This window comes from Filicampus tigris, chromosome 10, assembly GCF_054856515.1.
Source record: "Filicampus tigris isolate MCC_2025a chromosome 10, RoL_Ftig_1.0, whole genome shotgun sequence".
NCBI lineage: Eukaryota > Metazoa > Chordata > Actinopteri > Syngnathiformes > Syngnathidae > Filicampus > Filicampus tigris.
In genome coordinates this window covers 7,868,518-7,883,035 of record NC_141226.1, presented here as the reverse complement: position 1 = coordinate 7,883,035, position 14,518 = coordinate 7,868,518, and the positions used below count along the sequence as shown (strand labels likewise).

At 38.6% G+C, this 14,518-nt stretch overlaps 1 protein-coding gene across 1 annotated transcript; it reads left to right on the top strand.

Moving 5' to 3' along the window:
- Window positions 1-888: 888 nt before the first annotated feature.
- On the top strand, window positions 889-14,118 carry casp8 (caspase 8, apoptosis-related cysteine peptidase). Its single transcript, XM_086043904.1, has 12 exons — window positions 889-1,039; window positions 3,375-3,505; window positions 3,730-3,908; window positions 3,992-4,097; window positions 4,675-4,804; window positions 4,927-4,982; window positions 5,058-5,106; window positions 5,208-5,266; window positions 6,985-7,096; window positions 8,888-9,015; window positions 9,212-9,597; window positions 13,731-14,118. The coding sequence occupies exons 2-12, from the start codon at window positions 3,398-3,400 to the stop codon at window positions 13,897-13,899; spliced, it is 1,482 nt and encodes a 493-aa protein (XP_085900030.1). The 5' UTR covers window positions 889-1,039; window positions 3,375-3,397; the 3' UTR covers window positions 13,900-14,118.
- Window positions 14,119-14,518: the final 400 nt, after the last annotated feature.

Here is a 14,518-nt window from a genome sequence, read left to right as displayed (position 1 = left end):
CAATCACACCTAGGGGCAATTTAGACAGTCCAATCAACTTACCATGCATGTTTTTGGAATGTGGGAGGAAACCGGAGTACCCGGAGAAAACCCACGCAGGCACGGGGAGAACATGCAAATGCACACAGGGAGGCCGGTGCCGGGATCGAACCCATGACCTCTGAACTGTGAGGCGGACGTGCTAACCAGTCGACCACCGTGCCGCCTTGACTTGACATGTTTGTTTCAAATCGTCTTCACTTTTTACACTACATATTAGATATTGCAAGCATTTGTTACCAATCCCCGCTTTAATATAAATTGAAAAATTGTTGAACAAACTATTAACTGTCTTGTGATTTCAAAACTAGTTGTCCATCAATTTGTTGTGTATGGATGTTAATATACGGCGATCACACATTTATATGGGTTCACTGTCGTAACGGCCCTCCGAGGGACACCAAAACTATGATGTGGTCCATGACAAAAAAAGAGTTTGACACTATATATGACGCAATATATCAGAATAACATGTGTGAATGTTTTCAGCATTTCAGAACATTTTAACACTGGACTGGATAGCACACATTGCGAAATTTCAAGAAAATGTCATTGAGGACAAGAATCACCAGAAGGAATGAATACATATGGAAATAATATGACAGATCTTTGGTGGGAGGGAGAAGAAAGGATATTATGTTTACAAATACTGCAAAAATAATTATACAATATTGACACTGGAAATAAGTATACGACTTTATTGAGCCATCGTTGACATTGACGTTTTTTCAATGCATGTACAGTATTGTAAACTGTTGATGCACAAACTAAACGCGTTGTGCCAGTAGATGGCGGTAATTAACCGAAACACATTTGCCAACCGCCATCAAATACTGCCAGAAGAAGAAAAGTAAGTAAGTACTTCTGAGATAAACTTCAAGTGTTGAGGCCTAATTCTTCACATAACTCGCTAAACTTTTTCCCAAGTAGTCACTGTACCTAAAAAGAATTGTGTTGGTTTCCTCTTACTGGGCTTGGAGAGAAATACGTCCCAACAGTGGTAAGTTTTGACATCTTAACTCGTCCGGACTGTTTTACCGAATTAAACTTTCTATCATGCGGCGTTGACGTAATTTTTGTGTACTAACGAGATAATAATCAAGTCTCGCTCTGTTTATACACGGTCAGAAACGCACCACCAATGCGCTGAAAAATTAAAAAAGTGTCATTAATCCATTTGTTAAAACGCAATTATTCAACTTCTAGATATTTAGACGAGGGGCATCCACCTTGGACCCGTCCCACCAGGTAGCCCTCAAGGACCGCATGAGTAGCCCGCAGGCCTCCTCTGAATGTAGCTCAGCAGTGAAGGGACATTGTGATTTCCTGGGAATGTTCTAGAAGTGATCATTAAGAAATGCTGAAAACATTAGCAGAGATTTATAGAAATAAAGTCTTGTATTTTATGTTGCTCGGTTTCCTAATGAGAGAAATCATTAGCATGATCAGTGTCTTCACAAAACAAGATATAATGAATTATTAATTTCATATAATGATAACACCATTACATGTAATTTGACCAAATCTCTTATTTCAGAAATGTGTGTCAAACTGGTAAGGCTTTATGCTAATTTGCTACCTCTCGGTTTAAAAAAAGTTGGTGACCCCTGTATTAGACTATCCCAGTATAACATCCAGGATGTTTCATGAATAATTGAATTAAAACATATCTTTTGAAAACTACATTATCGCATAGGAGTCTGAGGTTGTTAGAGTAGCCAAAATTTGTACTCTAGTAAGAGTACTGTTACTTTAGAATAATATCCTCAAATGAAGTAAAAAGTAGCTGTCCAGATAATTACACGAGTGAGCGAAAGTAAATATTAAGTGAAAAGACTACTCAAGTAGTGGCTTACTGGTAAGTAACTTTGGATGTAACTAATTTTTTAATCACGGCATTAACATTAATAGACTACATTATTAATTAAGAATGTATGACCTCAAGAGTGCTATTCAAACAATTTATAACTCCATAAATAAATAACTCCGTAAATAATAACAGTACTCTAACATTTTTGGAAAGTAAATTCATCCTGATTGCTTTGCACATCTGATCTGCAACTAGAGGAAACGTTTGGTTGAGGTTTTTGCTGTGCAGGCTGTACGGTCAACCACTTATTCAAGCCAAAGGTTCACTTACATTTTCCTCCATGTCCTATTAATGTTAACATGCTGTGTTCTACAGAACAAGCAAACATCTATTTTTTTGTGTGGTATTAGTTCAAACACTCTTTGTTTGTTTAGTCTTGTGATTTAGATGAAGACCAGACGATATTTTATGACAAATTAATTTATGTTGCCACTTGTTGTAAGCAACTTCCAGAAAGCTATTAAATATATGAAGAGAGATTGAACAAAATATATTTTATTGAGCTGATCAAAGAGGATCTGTGAGTTGCCTGTTGCAGCGCTGTAATCATGATTTTTATTGGGCAAAAATATTGGCTTTTCTCTTTTCACCAAAAACTTAGATGAGCGATTCCACTTCAAACTTGATCCCTAACATATGCCGATAAATATTCATTAATTTTTCAAAGTTTTCATTCTTTAAATTATTTCAATATATGGAATGATTTTCACCATTTTCATTGTCTTATCAAAAACATTATGTTTTTGTACAGCTCTGATGCAATGTGCTATATTATTGTTTACCAAGACCTTTGTGAGGACATGCGCATTGGATAATGGTAATTGTGATAAAAGTGACTGAAATAGATAAAATAAAATATAAAAAAACAAATGTGACTGTTTGAAGCAGGGCTGGGGAACCTACAGCCCGTGGACCATGTCATGCCCGTGAGAGTATTTCATCTGGATGGCAGTGCAACTCTAACAGCAAAAGAAATATTCAGAAAAACTGTTATAAAAACACCGAACCCACACTTGATGGCAACATAGTCTGTTTGGAAATGTGTTTTCATATTTTGATCAATTTTGTACGGCTCTCAGAGCGCTTCACAAAAAAACAAAATGACTTTTGATAGAGAAATTGTTCTCCGCCCCAATTTGAAGGTGAATTTCATGAGGTTTTGACAAGTTTATACAGAGGGCGCTGCCTGAGATTTGATGCCACATGAAAAATGATCACGATGGGCTTGAATTGTCATGACCACTTTTCTCTCCCTAACACCACCCCTCGGTCTATGTACAGTATTTCAAAGTTTCCCTTTGCCAAAGCTATCAAATCAAGCCCATTTGTGTAGCTTGTTAAAATTAGTTCAGTATCAAAGCATTATTTTGTATTTAAACATTTAATTTGTTTTTAATTTGTCGAATCTAACCTTCACCTTTCATGTTTATTATGTTCTGTTTCCTCCTTTCTCTTTTCTTGGAAGTTTCCCTCCAAAGTGGGGTTGGGATGGAGAGGCGGAAGTTGATGGAAATCTCAGAGGCCTTGTCTTCCTCTGAAGTGGCTGCTCTCTGCTTCTTGTGCTGTGAAGTTCTCAACTGGCAGCATCTCAAAGAAGTGAGGATCGCATACAGTGTTTTACTCCCATTACTTTTTTTGATCACAAATATGTAATTTCATTCAGTTCTTCAACTTACTCAACAATTCTAAAACAGGAATCATGCAGATTGAACGAAATAACAAAGTAGAATGTTTTACACTTTAATTTATTGAATCTCAGCTATTTTTACTTTACTTAACTTTTTCTCCAAATTGTGTTTTGCTTGGTCTTTCCAACACAGGTCAAAGATGCAAAAGTTTTATTCAACAGACTAGAAGAAAAAGATTGCCTGAGCGCTGAATTTCTTAATCAGCTACTGCTCACAATCAAGCGGAGAGATCTCCTCAGTCTCTTAAAGATAAACAGACAGGGTGTGGAGGAAACTGATGCAAATCCTATTAACAAACTATCAGATTACAGGTAATAGCATCAAGGATCGTGTGTTGTTCTTAATGACCATCGGTACTAATCCTATTTTCCAATCTTCCATGCTTTGTGAATAGGGTGATGCTGTACCGTTTATATGACGAAACAACGGAAAAAAATCTCCAAAAGATGAAGTTTCTGTTGAGCGACAAGATTGGCAGGAGGCGAATGGATGAATGCGATGTGAGAATACCCCATCAAGTTTTGTCGCATCCTTCCACATCATACTGAAACTTCCCACATTTACATTAAAATGTTATATTGTTTAAGGTATTGTGCACTGAAAACACAGTCAAACCCACTTTGGAAAGATTCATTGTAAAAGCTGAGGCACAGATTTTTATTGGAGAGAGAGAGCATTTGTAAACAAACAGAACTGGTCCGAAGCTTAAGAAGCTAATGTACAAATACTGGGAAAAAATTATGGAATCACTGCTCAAAATGCCCCCCTTCTGGCTTTAGTCACGTTTTTGGTGGAAAACTTATAATGAATTTTTATCGCCGTTGTTTAGGTTTGAAAAAAAAAAAAAATATATATATATATATATATATATATATATATATATATATATATATATATATATATATATATACATTCACGAACATCTGCCGATCATGATCAGTGCCCGATCGATCGGAGCATCCGTAATGTGTTTATTTTTGTACTACATGCTTGTGGACCACATGGTAGTTTTCTGCTCATTCTTCTGCTCACTCCACACACTTCGTACTTACTGAATTTGTTTTCTGCGGATTCCAGACGGCGCTGGACATCTTTGTTGAATTGGAAAAAAGGGGTTTACTGTCTCAATCAAATCTACAACCACTGCGTTCAATATTGATGGAGGTGGATCTCCAACTGACATTGATTGTCCAGCAATTCGCACAGGGTACTGTAGACACTTGTAAAAGTTGATCAGATTTTCATCCGCATCGGACAAAAAGAGATGCAAGCATAGCACCTTGAAATAAGTTGTTCTTTTCAAATGCATGAAATCATTTTCACTTGTAGGTGCAGCTGTGCAGCCAGCTAGTCCACCTCCTGCTAGACTCCTCATTGGTTTCCAGGTGTGTATTTATATGCGTCATGTATGCAGTGCCAAGAGTAAAATTAAGACCCACTACTGTGATTCCTTCCTGCAGCATGTCAACATCTCCCCTCCTGTGTCCATATCTGAGACTCAAGACAGTCGTATGTATTTCAAACTGCAATACTCACTAGCAATGGCATTTTCACATAGAGCCAATAAGCAGTTACTGTTTTTTGTTTGTTTTGTTTTTTCTGCGATGAAGGTGGCCATATATCCTCAGATGCAGAAACAAACAACCAGCCTTCATCGCTTTCTGATCAGGTATCATTCACACGTGCACTGGAAAATAGACATTCTCAAAACAAGCAAAGAAATACTAAAAAGAAGACATTTTGTCCCTTCGAAAAGGGAAAGAAAATCTGCCAATTGACTGGTTTCTTAACGTAAGATATTGTATTTAGCCCATCTTTTTGAGTTGTAAGCTACTAGTATTTAGTAACATTCCACCAGAGTCCACACAGTAGCGTCCTTCCCCCTGTGAGGCAGACGGGTTCCGGGTAGGCGTTGGGGCTTCAGACGGAGCCTGTTGTCCCCTGGCTATCTGTCTGGCCGGGACAGTCAACAATGTGCTCACACGATCTAACCGCCAATCTTTTACTAAAAGCTAATAATGCCCCGAACGCTGTCACCGCTTCCTGTGCAGCGGGCAACATGGCTCCTCTTCACTGGGAGGGGGCACTCTTGCTCGGACTCACTCTCTCAATCATCCTGAGACTCGGCCTCGTCAATATTTTGAAACAGATGTAATGTCTCCTCGACTGTATAACTGTTTTTTTTTTTTATTGACCACGAGCACTTTTCTCGAAAATCAATGTTTTTTTTTTTAATACAGTAAAATGGCAGCATAGGAATAATACACAGGTACATACAGACAGAAGCAAAGTCAAAAGGCCAGGAACATCGATAATCTATGTAAACAGTAATAACACATCAAAGCTTGAGAAGCATCAAATTGATGCTCTGTAAGTTCTGGTGTTAACAAAACGGCACCCTTGTGGGGTTGCCTGCTGCATTTGCTTCTTAACTCATATTCCACAAACACAATATCAATCAGAATGCCGTGTTTCAACTAGTGGGCCTGCTGGGAACATATTCTTGAAAAAAATGTGTTTGGGTTGATTTCCACTTTAAGGCGTTATCTTGCAGGTGTACATACAAATGCTCCTAAGTTAGCGCTGTATGGAGACATGGACTGGCAACGATGCAAAGTGAGCAATGTTCGCCTTGTTGTATGTTTATGGAATAGGTTAATGAATATGTTGGACGCTAGACTGACCAAACGCATATTTAATAGGGACCAATCTCATAAATACACTATCTTTATTCACGTCAGGCTTTTTTTTTCTTGTTCATCAAATCTTATTCCCTTAATTAAGTTATATTTGTCTAAAAGCAAGACAAATGTTTTATGATGGGTCAAAATGATCAAAATAAAAGTAAATTATACAGTAAAATAAGAGTTTTTGACTTCTACATTAAATTATCTTCAAACAGGTCTTGTTATTTAAAAAAAAAAGTCACAACTGTTCATCTAAGTGCAATAAGACGTTCTCACTTGAAATCAGAAACAAGTAAGAGAGCATTTTTGCTGTGTGCAACTGAGAGGTCATCCATCCAATGACTTTAATAATCATCTCAAAGGGGAAGTCAACCCAAACATATTTTTTTCAAGAATATGTTCTATGCAAACCCACGAGTTGAAACAAAGGATTCTGATAAATACAGCTTCAGAAAACAGGTAAGCCGTGATTGGTCGTTACCTGATGTCATTTTTAGTCGACAGAAGCGACAAAATGGCCGCACCCTGAGATGGCTAAAAAGGGGTGGATTTTGCTGCTTAACTCTTATTCCACAATCACAATATTAATGAGAATGCCGTGTTTCAACTAGAGGGCCTGCTGGGAACATATTCTTGAAAAAAATGTCTGGGTTGATTTCCGCTTTAATTATTTATATTTGTTTGTGTGCTTGCGCTGCAGACAGAGTACTATGCAATGGATCACATCCCTCATGGTCTGTGTGTGATCATCAACAATGAGGAATTTTTGGGATGGGAGCTGACAAAAAGGGAAGGAACTCAGGCGGACAAGAGTGCGTATTTTCATTAAGTCATTAATCTCACCTCTACAGATGAACAATGTTATTTTATTCATACGAATCGGGGATGTGTTTATTTATCATGAGAGGTCTTGATCCAGATAGCTCACTCACCTTCAGTAGTTTTGCACATAATAATGAGGTTATACGGAAGGAAAAATACAATAGTAATTGTACGGTAATAGTTGCAAAATGTGCACATTTATTCGGGACATTACAGTCACCACTTTGGATTTGTGGTTTGCACTTGCTTGTGTGGGTATTCTCCAGGTACTCCGGCTTCCGCCCACATTCAGGAAACAGTAACACTCTAAATTTTCCAATGCAAGTGTCAATGGTTGTCTTTGAATGGAGCCCTTTGAATGGCTACGTTTACATGGACACATTTATTCGGGTTAAAAGCCTCATCGGAATAAAAATGCTTCATGTTACACACCCCATTCGGAAAATTCTGAGTTCTAAACGAGAGGGGTTGTTTATAACGATTGCTAATCCGATCGGCACGCATAAAGACACTTATTCAGAAATTTCGGAACAAATCGTTTTTACCGCACGTCTGTGACGTGAGTATGCACATTTCTGTTATTCCCGAAAGCTGATAGAAGCAGAGCAAGAGGAGGACATGGCGGGCGCAAGACTGAACTCGTACATTTGCAGCTCCATTAGGAATTGTTTACTCGTCGTAACAGCGCAAGCGGTAAAATATGTGAAATAACGCTGAGGTTTAAAGTAGAAATGGACGGAGCGGTGTTACGGCTACGCTTCTTCTTGCTGTTGTGCTATTTCCGGTCCTATTTGGTCAATCTGCGCATGTCAAAATAATTTGTTCCGATCAAAACTGTGATGCATGAATACGCGAGTCCTAATTGGATCAATATTGAACATGAAACACATGAAAACAGTGCATCCGATCATAATTTTAATCCGAACTCTGATCGGGTTAACGAAATTTCGTCCACGTATACGTAGCAAATGACTGGTGACCAGTTGAAGGGTGTAGCCTGCCTCTCCTCCAAAAGTCACCTGGATTGGTTTCTGCTCACCCGTGACCTTAATGAGGAAAAGCAATGTAGAAGATGATTACAATCAACCCCCCGTTTCAGAAGGTGACATCAATGTACTCATAGGCTGTTTGCCCAACATCACGAGAAAAAGGGTCAAGTTTGGTCAAGGGTTGAACAAAGTCAAAGTGAGCATCAATCCGTATGTCTTCTTATTGGGAAGTGACAGAACTACGTACAATTGGGCATTGACCACATTGGCCACAATTATAGTGCAATTCTTATCATCTGCTGAAGCAGTCACAATTCTCATCTGATCTTTAAATCCATCCATTTTCTATACCGCTTGCATCATGGATGAGCTGGAGCCTATCCCAGGTGACAAGCTGGATTGGTTGCTAGCTAGTACATACAGACAAACTCGCATTCAGTCTTCAATTAAGATGACGTGCATGTATGTCGGAATGTGGGAGGAAGCTGGAGAAACCACATGCCAGCACAGCGACATCAAGCCAACTCCGAACAACAAATGGCCGGTGCTAGGATTCGAAACCAGAGCCTCAGAACTGTGAGGCAGACGTGCTAAACACTCTCACCGTGCCACCATCTATAAATTCTTTGTGCATTATTCATTATTTTCCAATATTCAAGCAAGAATCTTATTTTTTTTCATATCTGATTCGTCATGTATTGTAATCCTCTGCATACTCCCAATTCACTACAGTAATAACAAATTGGCCTGTTTTTTAACAATATTTTTTTATGTGAATGTGTTATTCCACAGGGACTCTTGACTCACTGTTCTCCCAATTTGGCTTCCGTGTGATTGTCCATAGCAACTTGACTGCAGAAGGAATCAGAAAGGAGCTAAATAGCATTGCTAGAAGAAACTTTTCTGAGGATGATGCTCTGGTGAGCAATATGGCACTTCTAACGTGAAGGCAATATATGCTGAATCCATTTTTTTTTAGTAATCATTTTTTTAGATCAACATTGTTGGTAGCGATACTTTTTTTGTGTCTTGTAATTAGATGCGATGTCAAGGTGAACACAAATAGAACAATTGTCACCGGAATGAAAAGTACACCGTGCATTCTTTTGTTTTTAGGTTGTGTGTGTGCTCTCCCATGGGGAAAATGGTTGTGTCTTCGGGACTGATGAGAAAAAGGTGTCCCTACAAGAAATGACACAGCCCTTTACAAGTGGATTTGCCCCCACCTTGGCAGGGAAACCCAAACTGTTCTTCATCCAAGCGTGTCAGGGAAGAGGCTTACAGAAAGGATACTTGCCATGCCCCCAAAGAGAGGTTGGTGAGGACAGACGGAGTGAATTTGAAGACGATGCGGGTCCCATCCATGGCGAGACGGTGCCCTCAGATGCCGACTTTCTGCTGGGCATGGCCACTGTGCCAGAATGCAAGTCATTTCGAAACAAAAACACAGGTTCCATCTACATCCAAGAGCTGTGCAGGCAACTCAGACAATCTGCTGAGAGGTGAGATTAAAGTATTTCAGTAGGTTTTGGGATTCATTCAAATATAGTATATTATTACATTGGCTCTCTTGGGCATCATGTCAAACGAACAGAAATCCACAATCCTATCTTGTCAAAATGGCAATCGCAGAGTTACTCACAATAAGATATTTGCAGCATATGTCCTATGACAGCAATATTAATTCTCTGTACAATAAAAAACAATAAGCAGTATTGGAAGAAAACAACAAATCAATATAGAACAATGTCCATGGGAATTAAAAAGGGAACATCTAATTAAAAAAAAAAAAAAAAAGTCTTTTACATCAAGCATAAAATATGTTATTGTATATGAAAATGCACTTCAGTACCAATGTAAAATAAATGATCATTACAATCAACATTTTTTTCAGGACTCAGGGCATGAAGACATTTTAACAGCTAAGTGTTTGATTAACAAAAACAGATAAAGTACTAATTTCTTGGTAGAATCATTACTCTGTTTTACATTTACACTTAATATTTTAAAATTTAAAGGACTTACACACTAATAAATTTGAAACAAAATGTTTTTTCCATTGGTCGTTTCGATAGCACAGTGTTAACGGTATACTGCGCTACCGTCAGGGTGTGCGTTTTTGTTCATTTGGTTTGACATTGGACCAGATTGTGTCTGTTTTGTTCTGGATTTTGCATTCATGGTTTTCAAACTGAGAGCTACTTCTTGAGTACTGATTTATGCAAAGGGCTACCGGCTCCGGCCTCCCTGTGTGGAGTTTGCATGTTCTCCCCATGCCTCCGTGGGTTTTCCCCGGTACTCCGGTTTCTTCCCACATTCCAAAAACATGCATGGTAAGTTGATTGGACACTCTAAATTGCCCCTAGGTGTGATTGTGAGTGTGGATGTTTGTCTCTGTGTGCCCTGCGATTGGCTGGCAACCAATTCGGGGTGTCCCCCGCCTACTGCCCGAAGACAGCTGGGATAGGCTCCAGCACGCCCCGCGACCCTTGTGAGGATAAGCGGAACAGATAATGGATGGATGGTTAATATTAACAGTCTACTTCCTTGTCGGCGGCACGGTGGTCGACTGGTTAGCACGTCCGCCTCACAGTTCAGAGGTCGTGGGTTCGATCCCGGCTCCGGCCTCCCTGTGTGGAGTTTGCATGTTCTCCCCGTGCCTGCGTGGGTTTCCTCCGGGTACTCCGGTTTCCTCCCACATTCCAAAAACATGCATGGTAAGTTGATTGGATACTCTAAATTGCCCCTAGGTGTGATTGTGAGTGCGGATGTTTGTCTCTGTGTGCCCTGCGATTGGCTGGCAACCAATTCAGGGTGTCCCCCGCCCACTGCCCAAAAGACAGCTGGGATAGGCTCCAGCACGCCCCGCGACCCTTGTGAGGAGAAGCGGTACAGATAATGGATGGATGGATACTTCCTTGTCCTTGCACTAATCCAAAATATTGTATGAGGTTATAATTAACAGAATATATTTTAGAAATGCAAATGGCATATTTTTCTAACAGGAATAGACGGCTCACGTCAAAGTTTTTCACAATAATTAACAAGGATGATTAGAATACAGATAAATATAGTGACCAGATCCAAACTCACCAGATGTGGGACAGGGAGTATGCTTGTGGGGGGTAACGTGGGATGCAGCTGACGCTCGGGACGGACACCAAAAATGCATATGGCACAGCTTGTCAACTGTTCAGTAACATATAATATAATAAATTGTAACAAATTATAGATCTACAAATAAAAACACAGAACACAGAATTGAAGTTGAAATCATCTGCAGTTACAAAAATACAACACAAACTGCTAGTAAAAAGGTCAGTCTCTGAGACATTAATATCAATTGGACAAGGGCGGCGCCAGAACGTGGCTAATGGGTGGGCCTGGAAAAATCAGGGTGGGCCTGAATAGTTCTCTCACTGAGCAGAATCCTCCTGTCCAGACACATCGTGTATTCAAATAAAATGACAAACTGAATAATAAGAAGTTCAGATCCTCCTTAGACAACCACAATTATGCTATTCCTTAATATTCAATACAATAAAAAAACACAACGAAACATCCATCCATCCATTATCTGTACCGCTTCTCCTCACAAGGGTCGCGGGGCGTGCTGGAGCCTATCCCAGCTGTCTTTGGGCAGTAGGCAGGGACACCCTGAACTGGTTGCCAGCCAATCGCAGGGCACACAGAGACAAACATCCGCACTCACAATCACACCTAGGGGCAATTTAGAGTATCCAATCAACTTACCATGCATGTTTTTGGAATGTGGGAGGAAACCGGAGTGCCCGGAGAAAACCCACGCAGGCACGGGGAGAACATGCAAACTCCACACAGGGAGGCCGGAGCCGGGATCGAACCCGCGACCTCTGAACTGTGAGGCGGACGTGCTAACCAGTCGACCACCGTGCCGCCTCACAACGAAACACAAATTCAAAAATAATTTCATAATTTACAAAAAAATTAAACGTATGAAAGTAAAACATGATTTTATTTTGTAATTTCAATCTGTTTTCATCATGTTATTTGAATAAAAAGTATTCTTTAGTAGGCGCAACATGATCCTAACAATTTCATCATTCTCTCTTGTTTGTACATATTTTGTTTCGTCAAATTAAATCTAATTTAGTTTATACTGGTGAAACTTAGTCGTACGTAAAGCAAAGTTAAGAGAAAATGCAAACCCCAAAGAATAAGGCTACACCCGGGATTCAAACCCACAACCTGACTTACCAAACTAGTTGGTTGGACTAACTAACCAAGTCAGCCGGAAACAACATCTTAGTCAGTTGGTGTTGTGTTTGTTGCCGGTGCTAGCATTCAATGAGACCCAAAATCAGTGTTTCATTTTTATCCAACATCTACATAAACAAGCAAATCCAAGTAAGAATACAAAGCCAGCAAAAGTTGACTAATGTAACACAGTAGCCTCCATTTTTTTCATAAGGTTAAAATTCTCAATTACAAAATATTTTAAACATGCAATTAAAAGCAACCTAGAAACACCATGTCTGTATGAATAACTACAATGTGCATTTTAACACTTGCATGCCTTACTGTAAAACTTCATCAAATGTCGTCAGACAATAAACAATCTATCAATAATGTGAAGTCTTTTGCTATTGCATTAGCATTGCTAACATAAATTATTATTATATTATAAAATGTATTTGTTTTAATTGGAAAAAAAAGCACATGGTAGATATATTAGATGAAGCTGAAAAGCATAACTTGGTTTGTTATTCAGAAATATTATTTGTGTGGATTATTTTCTCTACAAAACCAAATTGTTTCGATCAATTTAAACAATTAATTTGATGTATTTTTAAAAATGCTAAATTTAATAGAGAACGGTGACCACACTGTAATTCTTAAAAAATATATATTTTTTAGTGCACACTGTTTAGTGTATACCAAATGTTAATTACAGTGCTGTCACTGCATAGGTCCAACACATTGATGTTGCAGTGGTACTACGAAGAATGATTATCCAAAGATTTTAGAATTCATTGGTTATTTATACTTAAGTCCAGTAGCACAGTTACACAATTTTAAAATGTATTTTTTCTTTATGAGGTTCCACCCAAGTAAGAGCATTGAAGTTTTGTCACTTAATATTGTTTAGCTCGCTGTGTTTCTCTGGTGAGTAGCTTCTGTGTAGTTAAGATAGACATAATGTAGAATAGCTTGTAGCTTAGCTCACTGCATTTTCTATGTAGTCCACTTGGCACTTGACCAATACTGATAAATAAGTACCAGTACTTTTTTCAGATAGCCCTGAACTCTGCCTTGATTGCCTGCTTCTTTGTACTATGGTCCACCTTTTGCCAGTTCACACCGCCATAACAAATCTCCAAAAAGTGATAAATACAACATTTCACATAGTCATAGTCAAGAGGTCAAATTTGTCATGAAGTGTGCACAGCTTCACATCGGACACTGTTATAAATATTTGACACTTGTGTATCAGTATTTGAATGCAAGAGAAAGTGATATTGTGCGCTATCGATATGAATTTTTTTATTGCTTTGCTTTTTTTCTTTTTACTTTCAAACGCTGTGCTGCTGTGATGTTATGCATGGTGTCTTCTAAGCTTGACTTGGTTGTAATGTGTTGTGTTTGATGTTTGCAGGTCACGGGAGGAAGATATTCTCTCTATCTTGACACGTGTGAACAGGGAGGTCAGCAAAGGAGTGTATCTCAGTCACAAGCAAATGCCTGAACCAAAATACACCCTTACTAAGACACTTATCCTAAAGTTTGTTGATGAGGACCAAGTGAAACTCTCCGAAAGTACCTGATATCACTGTGGTTATGAGATTATATACTGATGCTGACATTTATAAAAATGTGAAAAGAATTCTTTTGAAAATATAAATAATCCCACTAATAGGATTATTGAAATTGAAAAGATTATTTTTGTCATTTGTCACTGAATGTAAAATACATGCTGTTTGTAGTATTAGTTTGATGTGGAATGTTAATTTAAGAAAAACATAAATGTGCTCTGTGATAAGGTACCTACAAGAGAATCTTGTTTGTGGATTTAACCTCCACCAGCACCAAAGCAAATTTGTGGCAATAACCATCAGGCTTTAGGCACACTCAACTAATACAAAATTATTAATACAACCTTCAACAATATTTTAAAACAAAAACATTACTGTATTAGTGTTGGAAATTCAGAATAAAAACAAATATTTAGAATTTTTGTTAACGTTTAAATGTTTTCCTCTACGTATCGATGCTCACCAGAGACTTATTGTCGCTTAATAAGGAAAACGCATAAGGTCCATTAAAGCCATGTTGAAGTGGGCCGAAGTACAGATGATCACATTAATTTTGCTGATTGATCGTAGTTCTCTGACATTAAGCAACGTTAAGCTGTTTTACGATTACTCTAAGGCGTTTTAGCCAGGT